At 35.2% G+C, this 18,023-nt stretch overlaps 3 protein-coding genes across 3 annotated transcripts in view; 2 read left to right on the top strand and 1 right to left on the bottom strand.

Moving 5' to 3' along the window:
- LOC136802156 (acyl-CoA-binding domain-containing protein 6 homolog) overlaps nt 1-18,023 on the bottom strand; it is an 87,342-nt gene that overhangs the window by 4,571 nt on the left and 64,748 nt on the right. The window lies entirely within an intron of this gene.
- LOC136802160 (uncharacterized) lies at nt 8,884-10,383 on the top strand. The gene is made up of 3 exons (XM_067058882.1): nt 8,884-8,999; nt 9,490-9,632; nt 10,047-10,383. Exons 1-3 carry the CDS (start codon nt 8,991-8,993, stop codon nt 10,381-10,383), a joined length of 489 nt encoding a protein of 162 aa, XP_066914983.1. The 5' UTR covers nt 8,884-8,990.
- LOC136802150 (uncharacterized) lies at nt 12,352-17,875 on the top strand. The gene is made up of 5 exons (XM_067058870.1): nt 12,352-13,476; nt 13,861-14,861; nt 15,276-15,475; nt 15,990-16,178; nt 16,468-17,875. The coding sequence occupies exons 1-5, from the start codon at nt 12,363-12,365 to the stop codon at nt 16,940-16,942; spliced, it is 2,979 nt and encodes a 992-aa protein (XP_066914971.1). The 5' UTR covers nt 12,352-12,362; the 3' UTR covers nt 16,943-17,875.

An 18,023-nucleotide genomic window follows, 5' to 3' on the forward strand; every position in this document is an offset into this window, starting at 1 on the left:
AAAGGGTTTTAAAGCCATGCATCTAGAAGGGACAAATGTTCTGCCCCTCAGGCCATACCATGGTCGGGCTTCGGGTGACACTAAACATGACTGAATCACTAAAATAACCGAACAGGATAAAAACCTTATTTTGACCACTGGATCTTTAAAGTGATGATCAAAAGAATGAAATATTTACTTTCAGAAAGTGGTCAAAAACGTCAAAAACGTCAAAAATCGACCTATCAATATAAATATAAATACGATGGTATGATACATCAATTTTTTTGTTCACATTGTGGTATGTACCGTGAGATCGGGTAACTTGCATCAGTGGAGGCAAACACGCATAGCCCTCAAACGACTGACCCATCTAAGCAGCAAAATTTCAAAACAAATGAACTTTGCAGCTCCACTCACAGCTCTACTCTACCATTTTTGTTTGATTTAATTTTGTATTTTAATGACCAGCCAGGTCATTCATTTGAGGGCTATGCATATTAGCCTCCACTGATGCAAGTTATCCGATCTCACGGTACACACCACATTCAATCGTAAGAATGTGCCCAACTGCATTTTACAACCAGACAATCCAAACATTGAACCTGAATTATTTAAAAATCACACTTGTCTGGTGTCAACAATTTCTGCAATATGTAAATCTGGGAAAACTTAGGACAGTTGTGTTTGGCATAATTTATTTAATAAAACTTCAGCATCTTATCTTACAAAAACACCCGGTCAAATAGGCAAAAATGTGTCAATTATTCAGCTGACCAGAATGACAAAAAAATGACAAAATGACCTTTCAAGATTTCTTTATACCTGGTGGTCCAAAAAACACAATACCATCAGGATCAAGATATGAACTTGAATTTTAATACAATAAGAAAGAGGAAGGTACTTAAATTTTGATTTGTTATTTTAAATTTGGTTCAGTAGTATAACTGTTAAATGGTGGAATGAGTTGCCAAAAGAAGTATTGAATATTGAAAATAGAAATTAATTTAAAATCGAAATTTCGTCTTATTTTGACAGAAACTAGATCATATGGTATTATTTTTTTTTCCTTGTGTATCAGCCTCTTGTGTTTTCTTAATCACTAACACCAGGTTGCCTTGGCCCTAGTTCAAGCTCGTTTAACACTAGTTCCCAGGTCAGCATCAATTTACGTTCTTGAAGCCTTTTCTAATTAAAACTCTTACTTAACACAAGGAGTAATTTCTAGTATAATTTCTAGCATTTCTAACTTTTAGTGATTTATTTACATATATATTTTTATTTATTTAATTTATCTTACCTTTTTATTTTGCATGAAGCTAATGAAACTTCCTATTTTGTTGCAAGTTTAGGCTAGCCTTCACCCATGTTTTTATTCTCACTAATTTTAAATTCTTTGCCTTTGTTCACCTTACTCTTTCTTACATCACTCATTTTGAAGCCTTTCTCTCTGAAACCATAAAAATATTTTAAATGTTTATAGCTATTTATCTAATTTATTTAACTCATTTAGTATTTATTTTTTTGACTTGAACTTCTCATCACCGCCAATTTACATTTTTAGCTTGAGGATTCAACTTAATTTCAACTCCTAGTTTTCAATACCGGGCGGCATTTTGGTATTCTCAGCACCAAGCCATTATGTTAAGCTTTGTGTCAATATTCTCAGCCTTTAATTCTCAACTTTACTACTTATCCTCGGTTTGATATGAGCTTTTTCTTTAGGAATTTTATATTATAAATTATTTTTGAATAAAGAACATTTTATTTTAACTCATTTTCATTTATATTTTTTTGTTAAATGTTTTTATATATAGGGAGAACGAACATGTATGTTTTGTTACTACTTAAATATATAGATAGATAGATAGTAGGGGAAATATGGGGTATTATTAATTCAAAAGACTGCCGCTTTCTCCCAAATGACTATATGGATAATGGTGGAAAGAATTTGGTTGATTTAAAGGTTTTAATTCACTCTTTTTCTGTGACGCAATGAAGATACCACAGATTCAACTAAACTGAGAGATTTGATACACTGAACCAATTGGACCAAATAACAATAATTGCTTCTTATATACAAAATATAATTTTTTATTACAAAATTATTAACATTTTAAACACAAGCAACGGATTCAGAATAATCAATAATATAGGTAATTTTTTTTTACAATTCACACGTTTTTGATCACATTAATTGACATCTTGACATTTTAGTCATCTTGTTAGATGTTTTGTTTCGAGAGTTCTTGCAATAGTTTATTGTTCAACTTGGAGAGGGAATGTTTGTAAACATAAAAATTTTTTTCATAGCAGTTATTTGGGGGGTCGGATTTAAGCAGGGCTGTCGGATTTAGGACCACTCACGGTATGTATTCTACAATGTTTGGGGAACTCAAATATCCAAAAGTTTTTCTAATGTATTGTTCATAATCATAGAATTCACATTCAATTCACATTGCAGCTGGGCACACACTTGTATTTTTGTGTTCATAAACTCACCATTTAACAACACAAATGAGCCAAAAACATCAATCCTCAAAGACTGTAAGAATTTTATTTGACCAAAGTCCATTACCTGGGGACAATTTATATTTTTGTGTATGTAACCATGTTTAAACGGTTTTTAGAACGTGCTAAAAATCACTTGCTCTGAAAGCACCGGAAGAGTTCCAAAACTTTCCAGAGAGAAAAATAGTTCTTTTTTTTTTAGCTGCTCTCCGGAAAACAGTAAACAGTAAACTTATTAGAGCTTTAACTTAATTTTTTCTTGTTCCATACGGCACAAAATATCCAGCTCAAAATCACACAGAAAGCTGGCTGGACTGCATTTCCATTCTCGTTAAACACCCGCCCGTCAAGGGTCATGTGATGAAAATGAAATGTGAAAAAGTCTATTGTGTCTTAAAATATGCTAAGATTATGAAATAAGTCTCCTACCATCAACTGCTCTAAATTGGGACAATTGGTCGAAAAATGGGACTGTTGCATATCTGGTCTGTATTTTCACTTACCTGCACTTACTGTAAAATTGAAAGAGAAATCATGTATTTTTTAATAGGCTGCAAGCTAAAATATGTTCCGTTCGCGTCGTCCGACCGACTCACCTTCAAAACATTAATCCTGAGTCGGACAAGCCGGAAAAATGTCGGAAAAAGTTTTTGATAGCTAAGCACTTCTTTGAATCATCATTCGCTACGAGTTTTTGTTTACTTAACCCACATTGAGTCCTGTTTGAGTTTTTTCATGTACCCTTATTGAAATTTTCAAGTCGAAATTCAGCGACGCGGTAGGGCCAATACCCCGAGAGCCGAAAATAAGGTCCGCTTTTAAGGTTCACACATGCGCGCACACATTTAATTTGGCAAATCAAAGATGGTGGCAATAGATTTTGTTAATTGCCGAGTTGATTCTTCGTGATTTACTAGATTTAAAAAACCTGACAACATTTACTACCGACCGACCAACCGACTGGATTTGCAGATGTTTTATGACGCGAACAGAACATATTTTAGATTGTTGCCTACTACACCGTTCCTGAAATCAAATGTTTGTGGCTTCTTCACAAAAACGAAAGACAGATCTGGACTTATTTTGTACTTTCCAGTCTCTTGTTCGTAGTTTTTCTGACTTTCTGGTTCTTTGTTAGTTATTTTCTATGTTTTCTAACTTACTGATTGACTTACCGACAGATCGCCACCGGTGGGATTCGAACCCACTAAATGCAAAGTTCCGATGTTTTGAAACCCATTGCCTTATCCACTACGCCAAAGATTCATGCCAGGATAGCGCTTCTGACGGCTATTTATATTGTACAAACTGCAGACCAGACTGTATTAAGAGAAAATCATAAAATAGTGCTTGTTTCGAGGTCCAACCCTAACCCTAACTGATAATAACCCAATCAGTGAAGCTGGAACTTCGATTTTTGAGGATTACGATTTTACCAGCTTTTTAGCAATTTTTGCCTTGCTAACCCAAATCTCGCAACCTCTTTACCTACGGAAGATCGAAATTAGAGTTTTTTAGCGTTCGGAAAAAACCCATAGCAGAAATTTTTTCATTTTCACAGGATCGATTCTCAACAACAAAATACATCTTTTGGTCTTTGGGTTTGTTTCTGACATTTTTCCTTCAAAGAATATCGACCACTTTCTTTTTCCCCTTGAGCGTGTGAGAAAAAAATTATTTTAGCTCGCGTTCTCGCGCGGGCGAATAATGATGAGGTGGCAATCTTGCATTGAGGGTGCTACTTAGTTTCCGCCCTATTTTGCGCCCATGATAGAATGGTCCAAATAAATGGGGATTCCAAATGATAAACAATGTCGTTCTGTAAGTATTTATTTTTCTGAGTGATATACAAATAGTATATATATTGAATATTATTAACTTATTTATTTAAGTATTTTTGAGCGCAAATTTAAATACACGGTTAAATAAAAGCAAATGATAGCAGTTCTGTTTTTTCCTCAAACCCCCCGGAAAAAGTTTTTTGCCGACTTAGCTATTTTACAAATCTCGGAAAAAAAGAACTCCCATAGGAATTCCGATACACGACCCGATTGGTTAATCTCGGAACGGCTTTAAGAAAGTCATAATGGCAGATAATTTTGAAAGTTTCTGAGGAAATGTGTGTAATTTATCGATGTTGATGGCTTGTCAGGGCTTGTTGATTCTTTAAAGAAAAAAGATAACAGGTATACAGGCAGTGTAGACCTAACTCGTCACACAAAAATTACGGGAAACGCATGTTTGGACTTTGTACCCTATGCTGCACTTAAGCCAAAGTCCCGCAAATGCGGGACAAAAATCAGTTTTTTGAAGTTTGTAAAAAAACGCCACATAGAAGATCTTTCAAATTCAGTATGTGAATAGAGCAGTAAAAAATACAACTTTTCTATTTTTCCTTTTTTTTGCAAAAGTTCTAGGAATGAAAATAAAGTGATAATGGTAATTGAATACTATCCATTGATGACCCGCGGCACTGGCGTAAAGCTAGAATCGCTTCGCGTACTCTTCGCTTGAGAAAATGATTGACAGATTGAAGTTTTTCACCCGCGCAGGAGTTTGCGGAGCGTTCTCGGCTCAATCCTCGGACCGCGCTAAAAATGGTAGACTGAGCTGTGATAGATCATTTCGATGGAAGTTGTTGGAATGTTTACAAGGCTCTTGACAGAAAATCGTTTGTTTTATTGTCAATGATGACAGTGTGGTTATTAATTTTGTTAGATCTGACAAATTGATGTTTGTAAGTGCACTTTATAGTTTTGATTCCCATTGAAGAATCATATTCTGGTTTTCATGTTATTAGATGCTGGTTTAGAGCTTTAGGCAGTGTAGACCTAAAGCTCTAAAAAGTGCCGACGCTGCCGACGCACCGGACTGTCCGGTGTATTTGTCCGGTGGCAAAAAGTATCCTTTCGCTACACCGGACGCAATAAGTCCGGTGTCAGTCCGGTGTTGCATACAGGGAATTTTGGACGCCGGATATTTATGAAACAAAAAATTAAGAAACACCGGACGCACCGGACTGGTCATGTCCGGTGTTTTGGTTGTCCGGTGGGAAAAAATATCCTTCTCTGACACCGGACATCCGACTTCCTTAAGTCCGGTGTTGAAATTGTCCGGTGGTAAAAAAAATTCTCATTTTACACCGGACTTTCACGTGTCCGGTGTTCGTTTAAGTCCGGTGCGTCGGCAGGGTCCTGTATAGCTTTTTCTAATCCTGGAATGAATATCGAGGTTCCAGCTGCACTGCCAATTCCTAGCCAATCTGATACGTAACCACACCTAAACCACACCCATACCCAACCCTACTAGGTCGCCTGCAGGTCCTGACACTATTCCCTCATACCAGATCCGAAAAATAGATACATGTCTTTCGTCTTTATTATGAAGAAGCACGAAGAAGCCTTCACCAATTCAAATCAAATGACTTTGGAGGTTCGATGAAATGGTGGCCGAATTGCCATCCCATGTTTTGTCAGATAGTCCCAAGTTAGAGCAGTTGACGGTAACTATAATGTGGTAGTTTGAGAATTATAAAGTATGACAAAAGAATTCTGTGAAAAACTCAAAACATAAACAATAAATTTTTACCGACTGTTCCTCTGGGGAGATTTCTTCACTGACAGCAATCGGTGTCCACGCAGATGTATCACCAGACTTCACAGCTCTTAAAGTAAGCTTTGTGGCGTTGACATTTGTATCACAAGCAGCAGTTTCCTTTTCTTTGCTTGTAGATTCTGAAGATGCAGAGTTCAAAATTTTCGAGCTCGTGTTGTCCGCCATCTTGAAAAAATGTTGTTTTGGTGCCGTGTTAAAAAATGCACGAAACTGTACGCCCTCCATTAACGGGCGTTGCCCGCCCTCTGATCAGCGTTCCATTATCTGTTCATCTGATTGTAGCCTAGTTAACTAAGCCCGTATTCACAAGGCTAGGACACACGGCTTATGGCAATATAGCGTTTTTCGGCGCTTTAAAAATTTTTTATATTTACGGATTTTAAGTTTGCCTTGGAATACTGTTAGTTATTCAGTCACAACTTACCATCAGATTTATACTTTTGACTGAATCAAACTAGCTTAGATTTCTAGGCTAATCTGATTGAACTTTGATTTTGAAAATAAAATCTGAATGTTGACAATTGAACAACGTTTTGAAGGAACAATCTCAGATTTGTTGCAAAATTCAGATAAACAAAACAAAAAAGATTTGCGGAAATTCGCCGCGCGCCTTCGCAGAATTTTTGATTTGATTTGATTGAGTTGACAAAAATCATATGAATTTCAAAAGGAATTTTCGCTGGCGGAATTTTGGTCCTTTTTAGGACGGTTTCACGGATATTGGAGAAAATTGGCGTCATTGTGGAATCGAAAACCCCTTGAAGCAAACCCCAACCCCCCCCAAAAAAAAGATATTTTCCGTTATAATCTCTCCTGCCTTGCCTTGTTTTGAAACAATTTTTTTGACAAAGTTCTGAAGTTGCCGTTTGAAGTGGGGGCGTACGGTATTTTAAATTGCGGAAATTGACCTTTTTTTCTTCGGAATTTCGGAAATCGGGCAAAATTTCTTCGATATTTCGGAATGCTAAAATTGTTTCGGCGGAAATCCATGATATTTTGGTTCGGAATTTCGCTATTAAAAAGTATTTATCCCCCTTTTTCGGAATTAATACATGAAAAAATCAGATTTCATTAAAAATTAGTCAAAACGAGGAAAAATACTCAAAAAATTCGGTATCGGAATTGCAAGTATTTTTTTACACAGAATCTCGGATATTTTAGCAAAACTATTCGGTATTTCAGAAATTGCAAACTCCGTACGCCCCCTCCCCGTTTGAAAAAAAGTACCATAAAATTCCAAATAACAAAACGGAGCTTGCAGTTGAGAAATATATTTTTAAGAATATGGAAACCAACACCAAGTTACAGATTTGCAATCCCTTTTTTTCAAATAAAAACCTTGCTGCATCCTATTTTTACCTTCAAAAAACTACTAGAATGTGATAGACTGTTTTACGCGCCATTCAGTCCATCAAAAAGCCTTAAAGTGGACCCCGCCCGAGCGACTAGGTTCGAAAAACGACGAAATCAAGTACATAAAAATTGTTAACCTTGCTTAACCTTGGATAGATACATTTAGTCAAGCAAGCTCGATGCTCATTTTGATTCTTATTCGATGCCTGTAATAGGTTTTTGTTGTTTTATTTTTGCGGAACAAGTGTTTGGGTGCGATACTCGCGCGAATAGTGAGTGGAGCATCCTTTGCCTAGATCCGCGAAAAATTTTGTTGTGTATGGGGCCCCGCCAGCGGTTTGCGTGAATGAATGGCCATTTTCGGTTGCGTGAATGCGTGAAAATTGAAAATAAAATACGTGAATGCGTGAATTGAAAAAACTTGCGTGAACATGAAAATCCACTTTTTGATTGCGTGAATGCGTGAATTACCACCGATTATGTGCAGTTTTTCCGATTTCCGATTTCTGAAAAATCGGGTTATTGCGTGAAAGCGTGAATTTCGGGGGGGGGCGGGAGCCTCATATATACTTGATCCGATCGAAAAATGTGCAAGGTTACAAGTGAAAATATCACTTTTGCTAACCAAAAGTCATGAATCGAATTACTGTGGTATTTTGCTAATTTAATTTCCTTGGTTTTTATTGATCGTTCTGGATATCGTCACAAGAAATGGTTGCTGATGAAGTTTTTTAATCTCGCACGCCCGACACTGTATCTTACGTTTATCGTTTTGTTTTTGTTCTGGGCACATTGCCTGTTTGATAAAAAAAATTCCCGTACGGAAACCTCTGCAACGAAGTATGGTTTATAAATAGCAGCACTTTTCTCGTCGTCTACCCTCTCTCACTCACAATCCACTGCAGCGGTCGGTTTGAAAAATCTCAAATAAAAAAAACACAATGACAACAAACCCTAACGGCGTTGACTTTTGAAATTAGCCGTAGATATCGGGTCTGTGTAGAGACTACGTATGCCCCTTCCCCCAATAGTATTATCCTCGTTATAGGTAGGGTCTTTACCACCAGGGCATGCTATAAAAAATCAAAAAGAACTCCCCATATGAGAGGCTTTGGAAGGATGGAAATAGAACGTTAAAAAAAGTAAAGAAATGAAATTAAATATTCTATTGACGGTTAAGTGATCCATAGCTCTCGCTACCATTTTGCAAAAATGGACTAGTTTCATAAGCTCCCATGGCGATTGCTATGGATATTATCAATGGATATTTATTTAAAAATCCAGGACAATGACATCAAATACTTCTAAATAAGTGACGTCAACTTACGAAAAAAGGATATTTGACGTCAAAAATTCTAATGGACGGCTATAAAAGGAGAGTAGAATAAGTTAAAACACTACATTCCGTTTTTACATTACCAAGATCTGGCGCGCCACACTCCACCTTGGCTACTTCATCTCCGCATCACTTTAAAAAAGATTCCAACAATCACTCATCAATATTTAACAGGTCATACAACACCTTCAACAAAATGGACTCTGTAAGTAATTCAAACATAAAGAATACCCTCAGTGAAACAATAAGATGTCTTCATCTGGCACCTTAATGGAACTAATTCTCGGGGGGAATTTTCGCGGTTGAGACCCACTTTCTGCCGAAATTCTTACATATTCCTAGGAGTTTATGAGGATTTTTAGGTAATAATTGTATTTTGCGGAAATTAGTTCCCTTAAGGAGGTAAAAGTCTTTGGAAAACATTTCGAAAGTAGCCCTTCTTTTCACCCTTCTTTGATTAGATTTCTAAAAAAATATTGTTAACGAACTCTCTCTCTGTCATGAAGTTTGAACCACCTTATATCAGAATATCAATCATATCAATGACAACTACAAATATAATGTTTTGATAGACTGGATAGCGCGATTAAGCGAACTTTAATGAACTTAGTGTCATCAAGACTTATCAAAAAGCAAAGCACAGCAAAATGTAGACTTTAGCCAAGGTCTTATGTTATCATTCTTTCCACCCATAGATTCTCCACATAAAACAACAAAACACAACCGACCCCCAACAAGGGGGGAGTGAGAGATTACTCGATGATCCCGCTCCGACACTATTACCGACATCACCGACACCGGTGAATAATACCGACGTCGTTGACATCAACAATAACGAGTAAGAAGTGTATTTCATATTTCCTCTAAGCCAATTCTTGATTATGCCGGTTTTTCGTGAGCCCTGCTAGAGTATTCAAAAATTTAGCATTGTTTAGTATTGCATTCTATTTTATTGATTTGACTTTTCTAATTCTGTACAAAATTCCTATGCAAGGGCTCTGTTGTGGGAAATTGGTTAAGAATTTGCGTGCTAAATAAATAACATTGTCTAGAAAATAAGTCCACTCTACTGAGCAGCAACGATCAAAAGTTTCTCTTTATCTCCCCGTTCTTTGTGTAAAAGAATATATAATATCTTACGCAGTCAATCATTCAAAAATCTAAAGCAAAATAGTTTAACCTAGTGAACTCTTTGAGGTACTAATTCAAACATTAATGCTTAAACTCCTATCTTTATTTCTATATCATCCAGGCCATCAACTCCAAACACAACGCCCACACCGCCTCAAAAACCATCCACCTTCAAGGACAATATCTTGATCCTTACCACAACCATCTACGCAGCCATTTTAGGCTTTCTAGGTGGCCAAAAACAAACCAACTTAAAAGACAATATCTTTGCCCTTGCCACAACCATCTACGCAGCCATTTTAGGCTTTCTAGGTGGCCTGCTCACCAAATGGACAAAATTAAAACAAAAAATTCATTCTTTTAACATCAACCTTGTTTACTATCTGTGCGGGTTTTTAGCATTTAGCATAGTAATTTGTTTGTGCTATGCTGAGTTGGACGATGATATCGTTCGGTAAGTGTCTCGTTTATATCTTCCAAGCAGAAAGTTTTCCGTGCATTAATCACTGTTAACGTACTTACTGTATAGACAGTGCAGTGTAAAGTGGAAAAACAAAGTTTTTTAGACAACACGGCGATCTTTTTCCGCCCGCGCTTGCTTAGGCGCGCGGAAGTTTGAACGCGGCTTCTTCCCAATTGCTCTTGTGTGGCTTGTTATGTTTCTTTTCTTTCTGCTGTTACCATAGCAAGCATTCTTTAATTTGAACTCTAATTTCAAAATGGTAGATATAGCTGTGGAATGGAACAAAAACATTGGGTATTGCTGAGAAATTGGCTGTCTTTGGCTTCTTTCTTTATATTCTATACTTTCGGGGGAGTATTCTATACTTTCGGGGGATTTTATTACAAGTACCTCATTTAAGCTGTATAATTGACTTTAACTTTTACTTTTTTGATTGAAGAAGCCTTCAACTATTATAGATTCAACTGCCATTAAAAGATTTAATGTTATGCAAAGAAAATATGCTAAAATTTTAATTTTTTTTAAGGGACTGTATTTTCTACATTTTATTCTGTAATTTGCTAATTTGAGATGTCCCTGAGAAATTCAAAATGGCGACTTTGCTTTGAAGTTCCTCAAAAGGCAGGCAGAAGCTAGCTGACAGAAGGCCAAACTATTTCTGCTCCCCTCTCCCCTCCATATTGCATCCTCCTTCTTGCATGGCAGGGTTGCTCTTTATCTTATTAGTATCTTTTTTCTTTCAATCAGATGTGATTATATTTTAACTTTGATAAAATTTGCATTTTATATATTATACACGTGCTGGGACCACCTTGACTTAACTTTGGAGTCAAAATTACCTGTACTGTATTCACTAGTCTCAATTTGAAGAAAGTTTTAACAGTCTGCCGGACAGTGGAAACACTTTGTAACTTTCAAATTATTGGCCCAAACTATATTTTACATCCATGCTCAATTTCAGGAATTGTTAGTGTTAGTTTAAATAGACCTTTGATGAAGGTGCGGACATTTTGTTTTGAACTTGTCCAGACGGTGTCAATCGAACAAATCAAACCCCGAATCAATTGAACGCAATCGAACACAACCAAATAATTGTGATTCGATCGTCGAACGCAATCCAATTGCAATTGAATATTACCCAGAATTTTGACGTTAGATTGACATTCGATTGCGTTCAACAATCGAATTTCAATCGGTCGATTGCGTTCAATTTGGTTCGACTGGTTCAATCATCGATTCCGTTCGATTGAGTTTGTCTGGTAATTTTGACGAACGGTGAATTCCAATTTTTTTTATAATCTAATGGTGAGAATTAATTTTGTAAGAATCAACGACTTTTTAAATTTTGCTGCGGACTTATATTGGCAAATCAACAATTTTTTCAATTTTGGCAAGAAAAGCCGGTCAAAATAGATATTTTTTCAAAGAGGCCACCCTATTGAATAATTATGTAGTCCAACCATAAAAACAATGATACAGCCATGCATCATTACTGTATCATGCATATTTTAACAATTATGCATGGTTTTATCATTGTTTTTCTGCTGGACTACAAAGGTACATAATTATTCTACAGGGCGGTCTCTTTGAAAAAATATCTACAGTATTTGATTTCCACTCCCACTATGATTCATTTGCAATGAAAATGTACTTTCGTATTAAATTGGAGAATGATACATCTGTTATTTTTTTGTCTTTCTTGAGTAATTTTTGATAAATTTTAGGGTATATTGAGGCAAAATACTGTACCAAAAAACTTATTTTGGCAGAAACTTATTTTGGCAAGTTATACCAGGAATTTTTTATCTTTAATGAGTTTGAATAAGTTCGACCTTAAGGTAAGCATATATATCAAATTTAGCTATTTAAAAAATGAAATTTATGGAACACTGGTAAAATACAAATTTAAGTTATAATAATAATAAAACAGTACATTTCTGAATTTAAATTTTTATTTAGAGTAAAACTTATAAAATGGAAACTGTTTTTAAATGGCATGGGATAATCAATATCGGAGAATCAGTAAACAAGCAACTACATTGGAAATCAAAAAAAGGCACGCTCAGATATCGGAGAGGTTATACTTGTAAAAGAACATTTTCCAAAGACCAGTCTTACTATGAAATATTTGCAGAAATAAATGAATCTAATTTGAAAAAGCCATTGTTTGTGATTAAGATATACAATAGGACATATGTTAATGATGAAATTGAAATGTTGCTTGAAAAAACTATCAGCTGTTTTAATCCAACGGCGGCCTACAAAAAATTATTAAACTATCTAAATGTGGAAATCAAAGGCACACTTGTTGGCAATGCCTTCTATGGATTTTACAAGGATGAATTTCATAAACAAGCCAATGATAATGACACACAGACATATCAAAATGCTCCAAATTATTGTAATGATGCAAATGACACAAACAAGGAAAATAGTAGTGATGCTAGCACTGCTCCCTTTCAAAGTTGTGCAACATCTTCATGTCGATCTAGAATTTCGAACTGGATAGGTGTGTTAGACTTTGGGGTAAGAATTAATGAAGATGCTTTCATTAAGAAAGTGGGAACTAAAAATCTTTACCTTCAACCGGGTTATCATGCACTACGTTCAGTTAAGACTACCAATGGCAAATTTATTAATTTACATCTGAAAATTATCAACGTGGATAATCAGCCTAAGTATTGTGCATTCACAGAGGAAGACCCAGTGATGAGTTTTGAATCCCATATTCCAAAAGAATGTGTTTCACAAGCGTTGGATGGTGTTAAAGCTATCAAGTCGAAAAAGAACTGGTCTGCAATTGAATATTTTGGACTCCAAAAATCTGAAGTGCAACAAAAACTGACAGCAGAATGTGACAAGCTTCTTCAAGATTTGCAGCCAGGTGAAATAAGTGATGATGATGATGATGATGACAATGAAAAGGATACTAATGATCAAATTAATGAAGCACCTCTACTTCTAAATGTTCTAAATATTAGGAAACGCAATGCTGGACCGACTAGTTCCTTATGCCCAAAAGCCATCAAGGCTCGTAATGAAATCATCCACAATCTTGTCAGATACACTTCATTTGGAGACGTAAAATGTTAGTAACTATTTTTTAAAGTTTTATTTTGAAAAGTTGTACCCGCAGCAGTGAAATAGTTTTGTGTTACTCCTTGATTTTTTTTTCTTTTTTGCTTAAATGTTTAATTGTGATTACAAGGGATTTTTTGGGATATATTCTGTTTAAATATAAATTAGATTCTATGAGAACGCAATTTTCTAAATTTGACATGAGCTAATTTGGCCAGTAGCAGGGTAAATAGGCTCTAGAACTTAAATGACAAAGCAACAATATCTATAATTTGGACAAGAACTCATTTCACTTAATTTGCTCTATTCACTAAAATTATTGCGAAACAATACTTGATACATAAAAAAGTAATGTGAAATTCTTTCTGAAATTGTATATGCTTTTTATTTCCAGCTTTCGTCCAACATCTCATTGTCAACTGTCCGGACATAATTGACTCAGCATTGGATTTGGAATTTCATGAGAAGGCCTTGTGTCGTATAGTATCAAAATTGAATTTACATACTCTTCCCAAAACATTGGATGAGAAAGACACAGCCGAAATGCTAATAGGCAAAGCCGATATCTCACAACGTGGATATGGAAACATTAGGAACATTCTCGCCGCCAAATCTGTGAAAATTCCATCATACACTAATGTCAAGCAATATGTCAATAAATTAAATGTTGGAAAAATTGTCCCGATACACCACGAAAATGAAAGTACATGCAATTGCATGGGATATTTTTGCACTGTAAAAGAGACATTACAAATGATCCTATCATGCCCTAGTCTTTATTCAAAAATGATTTTTTTTTCAATTGAGCAATGCAACGCGATAAAAGAATTCATAATTTCAAAAGATGCTGAATTATATAAAAATTTTGATAGCACTAGAAGAACTATCATCATAAGAGACACTGGAGATAACTTCAGAGCATCATCAAAGTACCCCACTGAACAAACGTCATTTTCAATCTTAAACATTGAAGAGCTTGTCACGTGCCCTTACGGCCAGTTTATATCAACGCTATGGCGTGGTAAGGAGTCGCGGGAAACTCTGCAGCTGCATGTTAGCAAAATTTACGAAGAGCTTACTCACTTGGTGAAAAATGGAGTGAAACTGAAAATTGACAATGCCGAGGAACATTTCAATATTATTGTAATTAGTGTCGCAGACTTGAGCTTTACCAAAGAAGTTCTTGGAAAATGTCAATGTACCCATACGTTTGGCTGTCTCCACTGTGAGCTAGATAACAAGCAATGGTGCTCTTTGAAACCAACAAAAGGAACACCCCAGAGCTACAGAAAAATGATTACACGTGGGAAAAAAGCTTTCAAAGATTTAGGTAGTAATCCAGACAAAAATAGTGCACCCTACAAGAAATTTACTGCTACACATTTTGCTCAATGGGTATGTATGATTTCGTTGATAAAAAACAACAAAATTTTTAAAAATCGATTTTATAACGATTTTACATTTAGAAAGTTTGATTGGAATTATTTTGAAGTTTGCCATCTCTTCTTTTTTGAATATTCAAGGAACAGGGAAATGGAGTCATCATTTATTTACATCATGTTGTCTTTGCTAACTACCTTATTACACTTATATAACTAATCAAGTATTTAATCCTGTAAAAATGAGTGCGAGAATTTATTAACGCGAAAGGCAGGGTTTTCGAAAATTGCCACGGCTCAAATTTTGTTTAAAAGCTTGTAATTTACACGGGATAAGCAATTCGTGTTAATAACATGAGTAGTTATATAAGTGTAATAAGGTAAATTAATTCTTGGAGACTTTAAACTGAATTTTAGTTTGCATTTTCAGGCACCTGTCCTCTTTGAAGGAACCATCATTGAATTCACTCCACCGTGTGGTCTCCATATGATACTGGCGCACCACAGATATTTATGGAAATTTTTACACGAAACAATTACAAGACGAACACAACAACATCTGCTCCCAGTTGCTTTACGAAAGATAGGATGTACATATCTCGCATTTCAAATCGAATCTTATCAAAAGAGGTATATAACTTTATTAAATCAGGGAACCTTTTTTATTTTAGAAAGAAACTCTTAGGCAAATTTTGTAAAAAAATTAAAATCAATTTTTTTTTCCTGTTAGAACAAACAGGTTAGAACGATGAGAATATTTGCAAATCTTTTGATGTTTTTGGGGTAGTTATTTTCATTTTTGAGGCAGTATATGGGTGTATTTCTTTTGATTTTTTTTATCAAAAATGGAAAATTGATGCAATAGTACTAATACATGTCACTGGCTTGTACACTGACCCCCTGACCAAATCAAATATTGTTCTTTTAATTCGGTCACTGTGTGAATATATTATATTGGTGGATTTTAAATTTTATCATCTGATCACTGAATATTTATTACAAAACAGGAAAGATAGTGGGAAAATATGACAACAGCGACCATTTTTGCTGCTCTGGTTTTTTTTTTGCCTAAAAATGAGGAATCTCCTGGGTTTAAGAAGTTTTCCTGAGCAATTTGGAATAAAAATATATTTTTTTTATTCAGCAAGAAAAAGAGCTACGATGGATCTGATACATTGAAAATGATCGGTAACGACTGTAAGCTGATGGAACAGAATATCGATTCTTTTCTCGATGTCTTTGTACAAGACCGTGAACAATCCTGGCAATCACAGAAGGCGAGCTCGCTGAGACATGTCTTGAAGCTTTACCAGTTATTTACTGACATCGCTAGGTACGAAAAGTCTTAATTTTTGTGAAGGAGAATTTTTTATCAGTCTGTACACGTGAGTGATTAGTGAGACATAGAAGTTGGAAACTTTTTTTGTACAGGGATGAATTGATTATATCCCTTTCATATTTTTTTAGGTAAAGCTCCAAATTTTTTTACTTGATACAGGCCCGGCGAGACGACAGTCAACGTGGAGAGGCTGAAGGCTGAAACAAGTTAAATTGCCCTAGGAAAAGAGACAAAATAGTGTATTTTGCTCAAAGGTTCAACTCTTTAATTGTTATTTTTTCAGGGATTTGAGAGCCATTCATGCAGATAAAGAACGCATTTCAACCTTTCAAGAAAGAGTAGAATCATTTGTACAGATTTTCTTGAAGCACTCCCCAAACATCATGTATGAGAAAATGCCATATCTGCATTATCTTAGAAACCACGTTGGTGATTTAATGAAACTCTATATGAGGCTCTTTAACTGGGGATATGGTTACTTTTCAACTAATGCTGGCGAACATTTGAACAAAAGAATTAAACAAACTGAATTGTCTCATACCAATATGGACGAAAAACGATTTTTTACAATCATGCACATCTTTCGCACTAAACAATTTGAATTTACGCATTCAATAATGCCATCAAAAAGCAAACCAATAACTTGCTCTGCTTGTAATCAGCAGGGTCATAATAAGAAAAATAAATCTTGTCCCATGCACCCATCGCATCCGCCTCTGGTATTTGATGAAACAGATGATGAAACTGAAGATGTATGAAATCTATCCATTTTTTTGGTAAATTTTTGACTAAATTTTGTCTTTATTCTAAGGTATTATTTTTGTATTGCTTTGTTTAATTGTCAATTTCCTCGCAAATAACTCTCACTAATAATATGCTCACTCCACCTTGATTGTTACTATTTTGGGGAAAAAATCTATAAATCTAAGTTTCTTTTCTTCCCTTGATTTTCATTTGTTATTCGTAAGCCTTCTTTTCAGTAATTTTTTACGAGGATCTTACTTTTATTACAATCCCCTGGCTATTACTTGTTAAGCAATCTGTTTCTTTAATCCCAGCTTTTCTGAACTTTACCTTCTCGTATTTAATATGTTCGTCGTTTTTTCCATATTTAGGAAGTTCTGTTACTCTTCATGTATCCTGATTTATTCGGGAATAAACGTCCTGCCCCACTTATCAATTTTAGAAAGAAAAAAACTTCTTATTACAGTCCCTCGTTTATTAAATTTAAAAAAATTATTTCAGCGATTAACCCTTTGGACTCCCCTCATTTATCAAATTTTCAAAAAAACTCGAACTCCCTTTTATTCAAACCCCCTACTATTGGGAACCCCTAATATTCGGGACCTTAAAAACGAGGTGTCATGTACGAGTATTCCAGAATGTAGTTTTCAACTAGCCAATTTTCACAAAACTTATTTCTTGCATTTTATCCGCCCCAGTCCTGTTTCAACGTTTATCTAACGTTCACAACGTCTATATAAGTTTCAACGTTTATCTAACGTTCACAACGCCCATATAACGTTAGATTAACGTTGAAACAACATTATGTGCCAGCTCGGATAGTTTTTGGTTCCTATTTATTTTTAGGTTTTTTTATGAAAGTATTCTTACATTTGTTGAAATTTGATTTATTTGTTTAAAGTTATTTTGTTTTATATTTTCCTAGAGATACCTCTATATGGATAAGAAAAGAGATCTTCATCATCTAGTAATTTTTTTCTCTCGCAATACATTTTCATTCTTTATTTCTACATTTTTTACAACACGAACAATTTTGATGGAAATTCCTATTTTAATGGACTTTCACATGCTTTTTTTCTGACGTTAGAAAATTGA

This window comes from Clytia hemisphaerica, unplaced genomic scaffold (assembly GCF_902728285.1).
Source record: "Clytia hemisphaerica strain Z4C2 unplaced genomic scaffold, Clytia hemisphaerica genome assembly, whole genome shotgun sequence".
NCBI lineage: Eukaryota > Metazoa > Cnidaria > Hydrozoa > Leptothecata > Clytiidae > Clytia > Clytia hemisphaerica.